The sequence below is a fragment of the Convolutriloba macropyga genome, chromosome 6 (genome assembly GCF_964194025.1).
Source record: "Convolutriloba macropyga chromosome 6, txConMacr16.3, whole genome shotgun sequence".
NCBI classification, from domain to species: domain Eukaryota; kingdom Metazoa; phylum Xenacoelomorpha; order Acoela; family Convolutidae; genus Convolutriloba; species Convolutriloba macropyga.
This window is the reverse complement of record NC_134473.1, coordinates 68,361,997-68,380,495: the sequence shown is the minus strand read 5'-3', so window position 1 is coordinate 68,380,495 and position 18,499 is coordinate 68,361,997. Positions and strand designations below refer to the sequence as shown.

General features: G+C 37.0%; 3 protein-coding genes across 4 annotated transcripts in view; all 3 read left to right on the top strand.

The window, feature by feature from the left end:
• The window catches only part of LOC142340556 (copine-9-like), a 64,226-nt gene extending 58,060 nt beyond the window's left edge, over nucleotides 1–6,166 (top strand). The window contains exon 14 of the mRNA XM_075391202.1: nucleotides 4,911–6,166. Coding sequence (XP_075247317.1) covers nucleotides 4,911–5,237 — 327 coding nt within the window. The 3' untranslated portion in view covers nucleotides 5,238–6,166. The remainder of the gene's footprint in view (nucleotides 1–4,910) is intronic.
• Nucleotides 6,167–13,296: 7,130 nt separating this feature from the next.
• LOC142340555 (uncharacterized) lies at nucleotides 13,297–16,358 on the top strand. Of its 2 annotated transcripts, none has more exons than XM_075391200.1 (2): nucleotides 13,297–14,772; nucleotides 15,880–16,358. In XM_075391200.1, the coding sequence occupies exons 1-2, from the start codon at nucleotides 13,353–13,355 to the stop codon at nucleotides 16,242–16,244; spliced, it is 1,785 nt and encodes a 594-aa protein (XP_075247315.1). In that variant the 5' UTR covers nucleotides 13,297–13,352; the 3' UTR covers nucleotides 16,245–16,358. The 2 variants fall into 2 exon arrangements, with proteins under 2 accessions (XP_075247315.1, XP_075247316.1); XM_075391201.1 differs by having other exon boundaries at nucleotides 13,297–14,780; nucleotides 15,880–16,019.
• Nucleotides 16,359–16,601: 243 nt separating this feature from the next.
• LOC142340553 (14-3-3 protein beta/alpha-1-like) overlaps nucleotides 16,602–18,499 on the top strand; it is a 93,278-nt gene continuing 91,380 nt past the window's right edge. The window contains exon 1 of the mRNA XM_075391197.1: nucleotides 16,602–16,926. Coding sequence (XP_075247312.1) covers nucleotides 16,811–16,926 — 116 coding nt within the window. The 5' untranslated portion in view covers nucleotides 16,602–16,810. The remainder of the gene's footprint in view (nucleotides 16,927–18,499) is intronic.

The following is an 18,499-nucleotide window of genomic DNA, read 5'->3' as shown; positions in this document are numbered from 1 at the left end:
GGTCGAAACTGCCTTTAATGGTACCCTTCAGAGCTACCATCTGCCGCCATCACCAACCCAAGCTAACGCAGACCTTGCTCAGTTCATGCTCCAGCATAAACCACAAATCGATTCGCTTATAGAACAAAAGTTCTCACAAGGATCACAAAAAGTTCAATTTAGTGCTCATCTTCAACTCCGAAAGCCGAGTCAAAACGAAGATCAGGAAGATGAGCTTATTGAAATTTATGCAAATTCGCTCATGACACCGGTGTATAGTCAGGGACTTAGCAGTGAGACCTTCTGGACTATGGTCGAGAAGATGATGATAGTGCTGACGACATTTGCCTCTAATGGTAGTGGTTGGGTGCTTGAGAAAGTTATCAAAATAATTGTGAACTTTGCCCGTTACCGACCTATAACTGGCTCGTCTTACATTGCGTTACCATCAAAGTTACAAAATTGCCGCGGTTTACTTAATATTCGTAACCATGAGGACGCAAATTGCTTCCTTTACTGCTATATTGCTGCATATCATATGCATAACAATATTAGCTTAGATCGACCAGGAAGGAACTACAACACAGACAAAACTTCACCCGAAACGTACAAGCAAGCCAACCTTCATCAACCAACTGGACACTTCGATATGCCCATGGGGCTAGAAGACATCAATCAGTTCGAAAATCTAAATGAAGTTCGAATCAACGTTTTTGGTTATGATGGTAGAGACTTATTTCCACTCAGAGTGTCAAAGTTTGTCTCAAACTTCACAATGGATCTTTTGCTTTTATACGAAGCAGACTGTTACCATTATGTGTTGATTACCAACTTGGTTAAGGTGGTTTGTCAACTCCGAAATACCAAATTTCGCTTTGCGTTTCATATTTGCCGGAATTGTTTCTGGTTGTGTGAAGAAGGCCTTGCAAAGCTTACCGCACATATGGAAACCTGCTGTGAAAATGCGCCGGCTGTTGTTCGATTACCAGCTCCGGGAAAAAATTTATATAAATTCAAAAACTTGGCCGCTACCTGGTTTGTTCCATTAGTCATTTACTTTGACTTCGAATCCTTCTTGTATCCAGTAGCAAGATGCACGCCCCACGGGAACAACTCATACACCAGAGTTATTGAAAAACACGAGCTCTGTGGGTTTTCACTTGCGGTAATTGATCACTACTCAACAAAACCCATCTTCTTCCACGTGGACAGCTCTGAAGATTGCATTACTAAATTTGTGAACATGTTACACACACTAGCCAAGGATATATACAAGCGCAAACGAGCTTTTCCTTTCTTCAGAGGTGACCGTAGCCAGTATCCGAAAAGTGCAGCTAGTGAATGTTGGATATGTAACGAAGCCTTTGACGATAATGATGAACAATCATCAATTGATCTGGATCACTGCCACTACGGCGGACAATTTCTTGGCTGGGCTCATGAAAAATGCAATCGAGCACGAAGGAACGTCAACTTTACCCCTGTGGTGGGTCATAATATACAAAATTATGACCTTCATCACATTTGTTTAGCCCTCCAATCTTGTGAGCCAACGACCACTGTAAGTGTAATTCCATCTACTGATGAAAAATACATTTCCATGAATTTTGGAGTACTCGTGGAGACCATAACCCTAGATGATGGAAAAGTGATCAAAAAGTATGAAAATCTGAGGTTCATTGATTCATTCAAAATAATGAATTCGTCTCTCGAAAGGTTGGTTGACATTTTACCAAGAGATCGTTTTGGAATACTTGCTTCTGTCTTTCCTAACCTATCCTCAACAGAATTGAAGCTCCTGCAACAAAAAGGATATTACCCCTATTCATATGTTAGCGGTCGAGAAAAGTTCAGCGAAAATTCCTTACCGCCTCTTAATGAATGGCGTAACACTTTAGAAGGAAACGCAGTAACAATAACTCAAGAAAACTTGAACCACGCCAAGACGATGTGGAACACTCTTAATTGCCCAACTCTACAAGACTACCACGCTGCATACCTGAAAACCGATTGCGCTCTTCTCGCATGCGTTTGTGAATTCCACAGAGAGCTCAGTTTCTGCACCTACAAACTCGATTGCATGCACTTTTACACACTGCCAAATATGGCTAAGGAAGCATCCTTGAGAATATGCAAGGCGGAGGTCGAATTGCTTACAGAACGCGAGCACCTTGATATGATAGAAGGAGCAGTACGTGGGGGAGTATGTTCAGTCTACGAGATGAGAAAGTTTACAGCAAATAATAAATATTTACCAGATTACGACTCTTCACAACCCTCGACATTTGGCTTCTGCGTGGACGCCAATAACCTATACGGTGGCGTCATGCAAAATGAAAAACTCCCGCAGTCAGATTTTACGCTTAACTCTGATATTACACTGGCTGAGATACTAAACTGTCCTGATGGTAACCCTGTCGGTTACTTCGTGGAAGTCGACTTGCATTATCCAGCAAGTCTACACGATTACCATCAGGACTTCCCCCTCGCACCATCGAAAAATATTGTTGAGGATGACTGGCTCAGTGACTACCAAGTGAATTTGCGAGAGAGTCATAACTTACCCCCCTCAAAAGTTCCAAAACTGTTGCAGACTTTCTTCGACAAAGACCATTATGTGCTGCATTACAAGCTGTTGAAACTGTATGTTAACTTGGGATTAGTCGTGAAGAAAATGCATCGTGTGCTACAGTTTACTCAAAACAATTGGTTAACACCCTATATAACCCTGAACAGTGAGAAGAGACAAGCGGCTTCGAATAAATTTGAGGAGAGTTTCTATAAACTAATGAACAACGCCGTTTATGGGAAAAACTGCGAATCCAAACGTCGACGGATGAAAATCGAGCTTACGAGAGACGCAAGACGAACCCTAACCATAGTAAGCAAGTTTGAGTTTGAAAAATTCAAAGTGTTTGGCGAGAACATGGCAGCTCTCTCCTCCCGCCCAAGAAAGATCTATTGGGATACACCAACTATAGTAGGGGCCACAATACTTGATCTAGCGAAATACTACATGTATCAGTTTCACTATGGAACAATGCGATCTTCATTTGACTGTCGATTACTTTATAGTGATACTGATAGCTTGCTATACCGGATCAATTGTGAAGATCTCTACCGTGAGCTGAAGGAGAGCAATGTTCTTGATCAATTCGACTTCTCAAATTACCCAGAAGATCACGAACTCTACAGCGAAGAAAATAAGCGCGTCGTCTTAAAATTCAAAGACGAATTTGCTGGGGATTATATAAAAGAGTTTATATGCCTGAAGCCAAAGCTGTACAGCATTACTCCCACTAGTGAGTGTTTTTTGTTTAATGATTCAAGAAAAAACTAACAAAGTACCAACTAACCTTGTATGATTGTCATAATTTGACTGCTTTTTTCTGTTCATAGGTAACCGAAAAATGTCCGCCAAAGGAATAACAAGAGCAGCCCAAAATTTGCTTCGACATGCAGACTACAATAATACACTTGTGACTGGTAGTACACTGCGCGCTGAAAACACAAGGATTGTTTCGGAAAAGCATGTTCTACAAACGGTTTCAACGAATAAAATATGTCTCTCTGCTTTTGATAATAAACGCCACATTTTGAACGAGGGAATTAAAACACTACCATTCGGCCACTATAAAATTGATCATTGCCGAGTCGAAGATTTTTCTTGGGATAGCGATGAAGTAGAGTGGGACTACGAAAATGTAGAAAATTATGCTCACCTTCTCCTAGATTCGAGTCCAAACTGGGACCATAATAATAGTTTTTTTGTACCGGATACAACAATAAGTGAAAGCCCGGAAGAATGGGAAACACCTGACCCGGGATTTGCAATGACAAGTATTATTAACGAGGACGATATTGATAGCGATGATATCGTAGATTTCGATGCTACCACCAGCTCCAGCTCTTCCTCCCCTAACCCATTCATTAATTATGAAGCTAATGAGTGCAGTGAAAGTAGTAGTAGCGATTATGAAGAAGAACCAGCATTTAAAGTTGCACGCAGACAATAAACTTATTGTACTTAACTACGTAAATTGCGCCTTTTGAATTCCTAACCGTGTAAATTTTGTGTTTATGAGTGCTAAAATACGTTTCAATAAATTGTTCACTTGCAGCTCTTATCGGAACGAAATTTAGAACAAAGTTGGCTGTTTGACCGAAAACAAGTTTGCCGCCTTGGAAATAGTCACATCTGGTAAAGAATGAAAGTTAATCCCTTTCCGTCTAGGATAACCCCCTATTATCCCATGTTTAAGTATCGTAGGATAAATCCCCCCCCTCTCTTGAGACAGTATTTACTTACTACTAGCGTATTCCCCCTTAAATTTTTTGCCTCTCCTGTCGTTCGAGTTGTTTATTTTTTTGGTGAACTATAAATGGTTCTAGTGAAATAGAGATATTGTTTTTGAAGTTAGTTTTAGGTACAATATAAATAAACAAAAACAGATGGTTTCTTTGAAAAACTTTTAATGGAATTTCATAATTTTGTGACTGATAGTTTGACAGTTAGTCTAATAGGTTAATGGTTGACAAATAGCAATATTGGTCGTTGCAGTGAAGATCAGAATAAAGCTTTAGTAATTTCAAAATTGGCCTCAGTCTACTGTTTCCCGAACGATAATTTCTTCAAAGTGCTCAATATTCGAAATGCACAAAAATTAAATTTTTATGTGGATAAAAACAACACCAGTTCCCGCAAAATAGCGTTTTTCTTTTTTTTCTCCGATGCGAAAACAAAGTTAAAAATTGACTGAAGGAGAAAAAGTCCCGTTTTGCATAGATTTTCCCTTTTACATAGATTTTCCCTTTTTTGAAAAAAAAGATTTTAGAATTGTGTTTAAAGTAGCAATTTGAGTATCAATTTCAGTATTCTGCCAAGGGGCGAGCAAACAATTTCTCAATTGAAAGCTTTGTTTATATTCTAGTTTGTGGCACTGCGAGAAGTTATTGGACCAAACGTGAATCCGAACCAACTTTCCAGCAAGCACCAAGACATACTAGCCAGACACGTGCTGGCCGAGGTGCCAAGACAGGTGAAGAATTACATGAAACCCAGAGGCGTATTCCCATCCACTGTCAAGAAACTCGCAGAGGCTGAGAATGCAAAGATGGCTGCTGCTATGAGAGCCCAACAACAGTATCAGCAGCAAATGCAACAACAACAACAATCAGGACAACCTCAACATGTTGACGAACACGCCATCATTCAGGAACAACGTCAACCTCCGCAACCCGCGACAATCAACCAGTAAAGGGGACCTCAGAAGACTCAATGCAACGCTCTTATAGATCAGCAACTTGTGAATCGATGAGGTAATGTGTTTAACTTAATATGTGTTTCAACTTAATCACGAGATCTTGGCACACGAGGAGGATATGGCAATGATCAACAAGTGAAGATTCTGTTACTCTTGAGTCTGCTCTGGAATGTTTCTGCTTCTCTCGGAGATATTAGTGTGCTTATTTTTAATATACACCTCTACCAAGCCCGCGCTCTAATTCCTTTGAACAAATTGATTATTTTTCTAATAACCTTAGTTTGCTTTCTAACAAAAAAAATTGGAGTTAGAATTGCCTCGTGACGGTGAAGCTAAATCGATCACTGATTTGTTACAGAAAATCTGATTGTTGAATAAATTGTGCCTGCATTTTAATCCTATCAGGTATTTATTATTCTTCCCAATTGTTGCCTCTATTGAGTGTTGTTTCATTGTGTTTTCTATCTGTGATTGCCATAAAATTCACCTCCAGTTTTGGTGGATGTATTATTCTTAATAAATCATCCTTTACTTTAAAAATTATCCTCATTATTAACTAGTGTGTTTTGAACATAGCAGGTAGTAAATATTGTTGTCATATTTGATTATTGCTTTAAATGTACAAATGACTGCTTCCATTTTAAAATTATTAGTGTAATATAGATTGAGAGCATTTTTGCCAAATAATTGTTAAGCATGTCATTTATGTTTCTCTCTTGTCGACTGAAATAGCAGATAGTTCCTCCTTTCACTACTACTCAGATATCGCAAAGAATGTAAAATTAAAATTAAAAATGATAATTGCAATTGTTTTCGTCCAATGATTGGCAGTACACCTAATTATTTGGGATAAATTTTCTCCGATTCGGGAAGAGGTTTGTAAATATTCCTGCAAGCTTTAGCGCAATATAGATTTGAATACAGATGCTATTCATTAGGCTGCAACACGTAAGAAAATTTGTGATGATCAATATTTTCTGCATCTCAACGTAGAGGGCGCTACTAAGATGGCAGTAAAAAGAATCAATTTCTCCGAAATAATTTATACAATACAATTAATAATTTAAATCAAGTATCTCCGAGAGGATAGAAAGACGGGTTGAGGTCACAGCAACCATCTAGCATCGGCCCCTTACAGTTCTCATTCAAAGTAGTGTAGAGCAATTTTATAATTAACAAAAAAAACTAAAACTGAAAAATGAATGCTATCTTCCTTGTAATGAACAGCGTTTACAATATGCCTTTTTTAATTAGTAGGAATCGCTAATTCCGAAAGTCAAAAAGCGGGTGAAATTACCGTTATTGTTCCGACCCCCACTTTAGTGGGGAGGAGGAACTATATACTCAACTGGGTTTTTTTGTTCAGTCAATTTTGGCCGATCGATATATTCATCGTAGAATTGTGAGTGGTATCATTGAAAAGCCCATCCAGCTTAGAGTACGGAATTAAAAAGATTTTTTCCATTTTTGTTTTTTTAAGGGGAGTTATCGAGGTTTAAAGTTTTGTGAACATTCGACTGTTTTTGTTACATTTTCAGTAATTTGGCACAATTTCGCTAATATAGTTCAAAATAAGATAAAATTGTTAACGGCAGAGTGTTGTTGTTACCGTTGAAGATTGAAGAGCGTTGCTGAATTGTTCGTTTGAAGTTTTTTCGGCTAAAATCTTTGATAAAATTTTCAAAATTCAAACTTTCTTCATCAAAAATGGCACAGAATATGCTTTTTTGGTCCACTTTGTTGAAGTTTGCCATACTTAGTGACCTAGAAACCTTAAAACAGACTCCCTAATCTCAAAAAGAGCGCTAGTTGCAATTGGGCGCCGTATTAAAGTCTTCTGGAATTAAAACTTTGCCGTTTTTTGCAGATTTAACTCGATAATTATACAAAATGCATTGTTCTTTTTTCTAATTTGAAGAATTCCACGCAACAATGGGTCTAATTCGCAAACACGTTGAACACTTGGTCGGTTTGCTGGGCGCGCGACAAAATCAGGGAGAGGTTTGACAATATCATGGATTCTTAGAATCAGAGACTTTTTCGTTTTTATTTTGATGCTGCCTTTTTTCAAAATATTTTGCTTTTGTTTTTTTAATGTTAATTACTGACAATGTTTTTTATTCACGGCTCCGTTAATGACAGCTCCAATTTACGTAAATTTGATGCCGAATGTAGATACAGTTTGTTTTCAGAGAACCAAAGGGTTTTTATGGCTTTGAGGAAGAGTTTTAGTAAAATTTAACTGAATTCTTGTCTTTTGCTTTCAATTGTCTTTTGCCTTCAATTGTTATTCTTTTGGCAGTCTGATTTTTAAGTTCAACCACTCAAAGATCTAAATTTCTTCCTCAAGAGGTGCGTGTGAACCTTTTCTGTTCATTCGGTTGTTACCTGATGTCTTATGTTATTGAATGTATTGTTTTAAGGAAATTTGTGATTTTTTGAACTTGTCATTTTTTTTATATTATTTTAGTCAACATTTTGTTTGTTCTCAGTAAGTGCGGGTTAATCTTTCCACCGTATAGAGTACAAACTAATTTTGTGGCCAATTGTAGCAGAAGGTTTTCTTGCTTTTGGTACTCCGAGTTTTCATACAAAATTTTCTGATTTTTGTTGTTAATTTCCCATTTTTGCTGTTGTGTTTGTTTCTTTTATAAATTGTAACATTATTTAACAATCCAACTGTAAAAAGCTGCACAACATTAGAAACTAAACATATTTTTTTTTCGTTTTCATAACATATGGTTTGAAGGGCTGCGATACCGTTCACGCAGAAATTGGAAGTTTTTTTATTTTTGCCCTTTATTTGTTGTTAATTTTTGTTGTCAGATGCCAAATATTGTGTAATTAAAGGTCTCAGTGGCCAACTATGGATAAACAAATTATTTTATTAACTGATATCGGTAATTAGCTGATGGTTGTTTTGACTTTCGAGTTAAATATCTAAAAAAAAAGAGTAATAGTATTCTTCAACTTACCTCTTTTTGTTCTGGTTTGCATTTTTTTCGTATCATACAATGGTGCATCATTTTCGTAAACTAGCCTCATTTTTTAGAGCTTTCTTAAAATCTTTTGTTGAATCAAACAAAAATTTTTTCTGTTGTTTAAATGTTTTAATTGATGTCTTCAGGGCTTTGACAATTTGTTTCAGAAGACTTTTTGTGAAGTTTAGATACTTCTCAGTTTTTGTGGTTCCCTTTGTTGTCATATTGTGATTGTCGTTTTACAAAAAGGCGTTATGATGTTCAAAGGAGACGCAAATGAAGATGTTATATTCTCGCGGTTATTATCTTAAAAATTTAATGGCTTCAAAACCGGTTTCGTAAAGTTGTTTGTGAAACTTATTAGTTCAGCTTGTATTTAATGTTATTTTATAGTCTTATGATTTAGTCTCATTAATAACATTCGCAAGTAATGTTCCGAGTAGTTGCAAGACAAACTGTCTACTCTTTTAGTCGAAAGCTTTTAGCTGTTGAAAATATTTGTTTTTGTTTGTTTTTAATAAAAAAAGAGCTAGATTTTTGAGATCTGGCAATTTTATTTCTGTTAAATTGTATCTAAGCATCTCTATATACAATTCACATCATTTATCTATAGAATTACAATTTGCTCTTCATAACGGTTTTATTTTCCTCAAATGGTCTTTCTTGGAACAACCAATTTTCATAAAACCAATTTTCGTGATTTTTGCATATTTGCCCCTTTTTTGTAGGTTTTTGTTCTCTTTTCACAGTATCACAATAATGGGCGCCATTTGATTTACAAAATTTGTTACCTCCAAAAAATGCAAACGAAGATTTTTTGTTTTTAGTGATCAGCTTAATATTTAATTGATTGGGGGGACATCGTTTTCGTGCATAATTTTTCGTGCAAATTTTTAGTTTTTGCCTGTACTTGTCGTTTTTTTTTGTAGTCGTATGACATATCCTGGATAATGAAAGGCCTCAGTCGCTCTCTATTGAGGTATAAAAGACTCTCTCAATGGTTTCATTTGATGCGTAATATTTAATCAGTTCGAATTTAGTTCTTTTTTATAGAAAGCAATGTTTTAATAAACTTTGCCCCTTTTGATCATTTCTAGTCGACTTCTTGCATTGAGGAAAAGTCCCATATTTTGTTCAAAAAATGTGCCGGTTAATCTTCTGGGTATAAATTTTGTCTGATGCCATTTTGATTATTTGTGGTTTTCAAAAAATGGACAAGGAGTTTTGGTCGTAATTAATATTTGTAACTATTTGATTTTTATTGCCGTCCTTTCTGGTAGTCATATTATGGTAGCCACAGGTCTCATAGGCCCTCTAGAGTAGATTGTTTTATTCTTTTAGTAGTCTGTTGAACGATATGTTGATATATTAATTTTTTTTATCTTCCTCATTTGGTAGAAAATTAAGTGAAAAATGTAGATGAGCGGGGTCGGAACTTAATGTGCGAACGCAGATTACCGAGCCTCCTTGTTTACTCTCTCAAATAAAGCTTGAAGCCATAATTAATAGCCGTGAAGCTACCTAGATTTGTTGACCCGATTTGTAACATTGAAACTGGGTGAACAGGTAAGGACCGATAGCTTTTAAAATTATGCTGGTGTCCAAGATGCTCCATGCTGTGAGATTGCTGGGAAAGCATAATTTAAAGGTTGAAATTTTTGAGAGCCGAACGTAGTTGTCCTGGTTATTGTATAGCTGCCCAATTTTTGGCGTATTTTTAATAGTTTCTTCTCAGCTTTAGGATATTCTCTGATCTGGTGATATTACAACACAAATGCAAAAATTTACAATCAATTTTTGTTTGTTCTCAAACGTAGTTTGTAGCAATTATATAAGTCCTGTGGTCTTTTTAAGCAATTGTTCGCTTGGGCAATTTTCATCTGACACTTTTGACTAGTTCATAAATTCATGATGTAAATGATGATGAAGCAGACATAAATTCATGATGCAAACAGCGATTCTTAAGAGTTTGACCACTCTGCATTTACTCCCCCCCCCCCCCCCCACTCCCTCCGCCCTTCCAGTACCCGCCCTCACTCAGCTCATTACACCCGTAACCCCGCTCAACTTTCGGCCCACCTGGGCTCACCACCCCCTCCCAATCGCAATCACCCCAACCCCTTCAATGAAGCTAAAATTAGCCTCCCTGGGCCGCAGCTATCTACTGACGAAATCAACAGCCGTTTGAGAGTAGTTCGCCCGACGTTAGTCGGTTATGTTGGCTTTTGTTAATTTATTTCCTCTTAACTTAAAGGTTCCTCTTAAATGTCAAAGGTTGCTATTAGCGTTTTTGTTATAAAGCTTTTGACTGAAGTTTCAATTTTCAGTTTTTAAATTTCCTGAAAATCCTTGTTTCGGAAATTTGTTTTTAATTGCCCTCAAACGAAGTTTGTAGCAATTATATTAGTCCTGTCAGTTATTATGCGAATTTTTGCTTGACTGTTTCAAGCTTGAGCGTCGCTTTTCGTCAGACGTTTTTGACTTTTCTCCTCAAAAGCGAGATAAAAAGGTAGCGCCCAGCGGGTACAAAGTGTTCTTAGAGCCTTTCAGCTGTTTCGGCTCAATCTGTTTTGGAGACTTATCCTTATGGTGTGAAGGGCGGTTCTTAGAGGTCGAAGACACCCCCACTATTGACTACCCCGCTTTTGCCCCCACCCCTCACCGCGCTGTGCCCCCCCCCCCCCCCCGCCCCTCACCATCAGCCCCCGATCGCTAAAAACACGCAATTTTATACTAATTTTCACAACTTTTTTCAAGCTTTTTGATTTTTATTTCTTTTTGAGTTCCTTTAACCCTATGTGTCAAGGAACCGTCTCTAGGGTATAAAAGGTTACTGCAAAGTTTCTAGTGGTCGTGGAATGGTTTCAATATTTTAACATCACGAATTTTAGCATTTTTGACAAAACGTGCAAATTTTTTTCATTTTTTGGTCATTTATTTATCTTAATTCACGTCATTCCAGACACAGGAACCAGGAAATGTCCTTAAGGAATTGATAATAAGTTATACACAAAATTATATTCGACATGGATTAGCTTTCAATTTCAAATATGACAATTTTTAGCAATTTTTTGATAAAACTTGCATTTCAAGTTTTTCTGAAAATTTTTGTCATTTTTTAGGTTTCTCCAGGCTCAAGAGCCACATAGCGTCCTCCAGGGTTTGATTATAGGTTACTGCATAGCTTCTAGATGTAATGGTATGTTTTTCAAGATTTTAATAGCGTTTTTTCAAAAAAAAAATTTGCAATTTTTAAGATTTTTGAATCTTTACTATTTTTAAATCATTTTTCCCGCACCAGGGTCCTAGGGACTTGGTCCAAGGTTGGATAATGAACTGCTGCATGGTTTCTAGAGTAAATGAAGTGGTTATCAATATTTTAATGACTCAAGCTTTAGCAATTTTTTGATAAATTTTTTTTTCTTGTGGAAAATAATTGTGCCACGTTCATGGATCTTTATGAGCCAGTGAAAATGTTTCAGGCTTGACATAGGGATACTGGATAATCTCTTGAGATAATTAAATGGTTTTTTAGTTTTTAGCTTGAATTTTAGCAAGATTTTGTTAAAATTTGCGATTGTTTGCCAAATTTTTGAATATTTCTGTCCTTTTCTGAGTTTAACGATCGTTACTGGACAACGAAGCTTTTCAAGTCTTGCAGATGGGTTATTTAACATAACTCCAGAGACAAAAAATAGTATTGAACATTCTGCGAAATCCGGAAGCTCTCTTTTAAATTTTGCAGTATTTGTTAAATTTTTAAAATATCATTCTTTTATTTGATTTCTTTACTAACAAGGCTGGAAAACTAAAAGTTGCAGAGTCGAATCAAGCTAAAGCTAGCATCACTGAACCGTGGCTAGCTACTGACAAAGCCAATCGCTCGCCGGTCGTTTGAGAGCAATTCGCTCGACGTTAGTCGTTATGTCTGTTATCTGGATACCATTTTACAACTAATGGATTGGCTGGCCTTTTCGAGCAATTAATTTTTTTTGCTTGATCTAAATTTTGCATTCACAATTTTTAGGTACAACGCAATTAGAAGCATTTAAATTCTAATGTCGATTTCAAGAGATGAAATTCATTTCACTTTAAATTCTAGTAGCAATTTATAATATGCTCTAGCGACATCATTTGTATCTTTTCCACTTGTGCCCCCGTTCCAATTAAGTTCTCACCCCCATTACAGAGTACATTCTATTGCATAATTAATCATGACAAAAAATATGGTTGAAGGGGGATTTTTTTTTGCCTGCATATTTTAAAAAGTAGCCTCGGTCTACCTATTTTAACCTAGCTACTTACAAAGACAATTCCGGGTGCTATTCGTTTGACAGAAAATTTGGATTTTTTAACGTTATCCGCGATGATCATAAAGCTTCCAGAATAATGCTGGATCAGAACAATTTTGAAAAACTGTTTGTCTGAAGTATACTGTATAATACGCATGTGTGTGCCGTAACCAGAATTTTTGGTAATGAATATTTCGAGTTTTTGATGTTGATTCAAAAATTTTTATCAATATTTGCATTAGGTTGAAGCGTATAAGCAAAATAATTGGTACAACCAAAGAACCATACAGAAAGAATCCAAGCATTTATTTTTCCTCAACTGGAAGGGATAGAAATGGGTCATACTATTCTAAAATCTAGCGCTAATATTGTCCTACAAATTACTATTTATTTAATTTAACATTACTCATCATTTCAGCTTGATACATTTTATTGTGTTTAACCTTAGGGGGGGGGGGGGATAAAAGACAGCATGAGGAAAATAAATACAAAACGTGTCAAGCATCTCGTCCCTTAGTTCAATCGAAATTTTCAAAGAAAAAAACAAATATATATCCGATTAAAGTCAGGGTTGGCTCTTTAGCTTGACTTTACATTTTGAGCTCATGCTTCTGCCGTTTTTTCGGAAATATGTTTATAAAGGATTGTTCGAAATTGACAGAAAAATACGAGCCATGCATTTAGGTCTTTCAATGCATTGTGGCCAAAAACAACAACCACGGCAACTTGTTTCTAAGTGAAGGCATTTATACAGAGTTTAATATTATGGTGTCAAATGATTGTCGCTTGTTGTTTTTTCAGGTTAGATTGTAGATGGTGCTAATACTTTTTAACCAATGAGTGGCCAGAAAGAATTGACCAACTTAATTGGTAGTAAACCCATTGAGCGGAAACTGCGCAAGACATACTTCAAATTAGAAGATGTTCTGCAGAAGTACCAGCCTGTGGTCTACGAAACAGAGGTATGGCCCAGAATTGATCTGGACACTCCGGCTGGTCACTGTCCTTTCATTTGCTCACGTGAAGAACATAAGGATAGATTGCAGCTACATGAAGATTTGAAAAAGGGAACAACGACGTCTAAACGGAAGAGTTTGAGGGAGAAACGGATAAAAAGGACCATTAATTACTGCGAATGTTGCGGTTGTTCGATATCGTGTCTTGACAAGCACTTGGAATCGACAGATCATAAGTCTTTTGTGGAAAACAAAGAGAACTATGGACAGGTTGAGGATTTCATTAAAGACCTGAATAGAAGCAGCGATAGCTTTCTGGACCAATATATTCAGCACAGTATTAAAGAGCAGGAACGTTTAGAGCAATTGAAAATTTCTGAGGAAGAGGACAAAGAAAATAATTCACAGAGTGCAAATGATTTAGACGATACACTAACTTTGCATGATACCTTTAATGAGGTCAAAAGTTCTACTGCTCTGAGGAATAGTCATATTTTTGAAGCGAACTCAGCTTCAACTCCAAATCAATTATGCGGAAGCAGTGAGCTGATAAATTCTTCACTGTCTAAGCCAAAATCTATTTGCTCGTCCGCAGGGTTAAGTGCCCAAATTGAGTCTCTATCTCTGGCTTTTAAGGGCAAAGCGAACACGAAAACGCCTAAAACACCGCCCATTCAAAGGCTTCTAACGTCTCCGGGATTTCAGCTGCAGAATTTTAACATTAGCATTACACCTGGTTCCATGCAAATTACGCCCAGATGCGTTGATCAGAACCAGCCACTTTCAAATGTGACAGAAACTGAATGTTTTGTAAGCGGAGGTTTCAATCAAGAGTTAAAACAACGCAAAAAGCGACTTTTTAGTCCTGTAAATGGAAATGGAAGTGCTCGCGAGGAAGCGCAAAGTTGGGCAAACACGGCGACAGATGACATCACAGGGAAAAGGTTTAAAGGAAACCCCGTGGAGGAATGCGATTCTGTCTATGCAGATGCCTTACCTAGCTTAGTGAAATGTCCTGATATTATTGAATTTTGCGAAACAGAACTAAACAGTGGAGTTAATGAAGTTAGTCAAGGTATTGCATCGGATTGTACGACTCCAACAATGAGCGCCAAGTCAGTAGTCTCTTCGTCCAGTGCTGTCAAGCCGGAATTTGGGTCACCTGCGACTCATCATAGTAGTGACGAAAGTGCAAATTCGCCAGTTATAGGGACCAAATTGTGTATATCCAGTAGACCTGGCTATGTTCCTGTAGAGGAAACAAAGGAAGCATCTTGGCAGCCAGCAAATGAGGAAACAGGTTGGAAGGTACCTTAAATTGTAACTGTTCCAACTGGTCAGAATTGTGAGAATGAATTTTTGTTATTTTTCAGTTACTCTTCACATGAGTCTGTTTCATTGTAAAAATTTGGGGAACTTTGAACAGTTGTTTTTTGAAATGGAACTGAAGCAAGAGACGTTCTTTACTCCGGAAACCCATTTTATAATTCCGCAAATTTCGCTAGCCGTGAAGCAGTCGAGGCTCTTATCGATCGCATTGCGCTTTTTGCGAACTCTATAGTTGTTCATTTGTGGCAGTTAAATTTCTGCAGCTCATTTCACAATTTTTTCCCACATTTTTGCGAGTTTCTCTGCTCAGATGGACTACTTTTGAATTCAAGTGGAATAAGGTAGCAGATATCTTCATTGACGTTGTTTTGGTCCTAGGTGGCTTCTGTTCTCGAAAATGGAATTTTGCACTAATTAATTTTCTCGACCGAAGTTTGAATAAATTATTGTCAACATGTTTTTTCTGCAAAATTTTTGCTTGACCGTTTTTGCGCTTTTGTTCTACAACATTCATAGACTTCTTGAGTGATCTTTTTATACTTCAGTTCTCAAGTTTTAAGTGATCTAAGTTGCTCTCATTTTGAAATTCAATTGCCAATATAAAATCGATTCTGAAAGGAATCAATGCCTTTGAAGCTTAGTAGTTAGGATGTCAGACTGACATCCTGGAGGTCCGTCCGGGTTTAAACCCCTGTGAGGTCGAATTTTGCACCCAAGCAATTCTAGGCTACCCCTCCCGCCCTCATCATAAATTCCCCCACAAGTCGTTCGTGAGCAATTTGTCCAACGTTAGTCGGTTTATATTATTGAAATGCAAAGGGTTTTCATTAAATAACTTGCTGGACGCATTTTTAATTCAAAAACTAATGTTCAATTCAAAAACCAATCCAATTGTCTCACTTTTTGAATGAAATGTTGAAACTTGATATGCTATCATTGCTGAACCTCATCGTTGAACATGAAATTTGCCAAAATTGTGATGAATTGTGACTAAATTTAGATTTTTATGAACAAACTGATTTCTTGTTCAAACTGGTTCATGGAATATAACAGTGCGACTGAAATTTTGGTGTTTTAGTGAGCTCAACCCAAAATATAGAGGAGGAAAATTCAACTCTTACTTCTGAAATCGAGAGCTTAGTTGCTCGATTGATGGCAGGAACAGGAATGCCGAATGCCCCCAGCTTGCTAGCCAATCAACAACTGGAATCAATGGAAATATCTCCATCTAAACCTTGGACTTTATCAGCAGAAGCTATTAATTCATCAAATTTTCACCCATCTTTTGTTGCGCGACTGAAACCCTCACGTGAGTTATCGCAAAAGGAACGAATGGAGAGACGGAGAATATGCTACATATTTAACAAGAAACTGAAGCACAATAAGTTTGATGTCACTTCGCTTGATGAGTTTGCAAAAAGACACCTAGACATTGACAAATAATGCAATTGACGTAGTGACTGTGGCCAATTAATTGAATATGGAATTTTGGTTTAGATATTATATCTGGATAGTTTTTGTTTGTTCTTTGAGAATTGAATAAGATTTATTTGTGAATCCTTTTTACTCGTGGCGATCTGAGAAAGGATGGAAAACGTCTACTTGAAAATTCTTGATACATTTGTATTGCCCTCAAGATACATTGGTGTTGTAGTTTGTGGGTACGGACAAAAACCGGATTACTTTGAAAAAATGCGTCTTGAAATTCATTCGCATTTAATATGAACTTTTTAAAGATGAGCATAGCTGACTTTTTTGCGCATAGCTATCATAGTATTAGAAGTAAAACCGTACAAAACAGTCGTGCATTGTTTCAATTGACAGCACGCAGTGTTAGCTGTGCTCTGAACGTAATAAAAGGTTTGAACAATCTTAATTACATCTGTATACTATAGTTGAGAACTATTTTTTATCGTGATTGCTCTGATAAACGTAATAATAGTACGTTGTTTTGTTACCTGGAGTGTATATAAGCATTAGAATTGTGACAAGGAGAGGTTTGTGTGGCAATGGCTCCGCGTGAGAGGGACAAGCCAGTAGTCAGCCAGACTGGCAAGATACTCTGGCACAATCTGAGTGAGGCTGACCTCCTTCAAATGGCCGAGTATGCGGAGCAAATGGAAAAGTAAGCCTACATAATCTATTAACTAGTAATTTAATTTCTTAATCCATGGGTCCATATAATTATTCGGCCCTACGTTAGTGGCCCGTGAGACTTGGTATATAACTATCACAGCCGATCGGAGAACGTGAAGTAAGCCGAAGGAAAAGCAAGCCGAATGTTGTGTCATAGTTATGTAACCATTAACATTAAGACAGCTTAGTATGAAATTTGATTTATTCCAGTGCCCCCAAAGAAAATGAATCAGGCGATTTCTTAGGCATTAGGTTGTTGCGAGACGCAACGGACCGCTGTCCATGGCCATGCGTCTCATGCGCTGTAGGATGTAAACAAAAAACCGAGGTCCGCTTATCGCGGCTAAGAGCACCCTTCAGTAATCGGATTGCTTGCCTATCGGTTTGCTGGACCGCCACCTATTAAGCTATGTTAAGAATTTTGATAGAGTGATTAGTGAATTATGCTGCCGGCGATCTAAATGACAGCGTCAACTTCAGAGTCAAAGTATTAACGGAAGATGTTACTTCACAGCTTTCTATTGGGCTTAAATTGTCCAATTACGGCAGTAGTATAGCGCAACTATTAAATCAAATTTTTACCGATGATACTACGCTTTTTAATTCAACTTATTTACATTTTCTCAATGTTAATTTTGATTATCGTAAATTTATGGAATTTTATTGGCGTCCGTTAGCGAGCCTTTGCTTTAAAAGTTAAAATGAGGGATATTGAGCTCTAATCCTGCGCTGGTACTTAAATGATATTGTTGCGTAGCACCAGGAACTGAAAGAGGTGTGATGGAGATGTACCGTTTGTTGCCTTACATGTCATGAATTGATTATAAAAGAAAATGTTTTTGCTGCGGCCTCTTTGAGGTTGAGATTTTTTAACCATGGCTCCATGTCGATCACAGCTTGTCCGATCATGACTGCCAGAGTGACCGCAAAATTCTGATCAAATTATTGTTTTCTCAAACATGTTTTAAGCAGCAGACAACTTCGCTTTTTCGGAATAAAAGTTAAGAAGAGTGAATGGGAGACGTTGTCCAGAAAACAGCATTTGGTAACGTTTTTAAATTGTTTTCGTTAGAACTAAATTTATTATTCTCTCAAAGAAAGTAATGAAATTTGAATAATTGAGTAGCTAACTAGGCATCCGTTTGCCGGTTTGTTTTTACATCTAAAATTATAATTAATGGACAGAAAGGAAAAAATGTATCTGGTGGAATTTTAGAAAATTCTGCTTTTAATTTTTGAAATTGAAAAACAAAGCTTTCTCCTGGCGGACATTTTTGTTTGATTTGCTATAAATATTATAAGAGGTATCGGTTGAATGAGTGGGCGGAAAAAACGGCTTTGGCTACATTAAAAGCAAAATAAATTTTATTAAATGTTGCTAATTTCTATATAAAGCTAGTACTTACTGACAAAATTCTGCGACGCATCCTTGGAATTAGAACAAATTACAGATATCAAATTACTGAAAAAATCAGCATTGAAGGAAGGATTGTTGCCAAAAGTATATTCAAAATTCACCTCTTTTAGTGGTAGATTTTATTGTGGCACTACTGTAAGATAAA

Bases quoted from the DNA above. Each gene is read 5' to 3' on its own strand.
- LOC142340555 (XM_075391200.1), top strand. From the start codon at position 13,353: ATGAGTGGCCAGAAAGAATTGACCAACTTAATTGGTAGTAAACCCATT. The intron at 14,773-15,879 runs GTTGGAAGGTAC...TTGGTGTTTTAG, and splicing joins GCCAGCAAATGAGGAAACAG to TGAGCTCAACCCAAAATATA.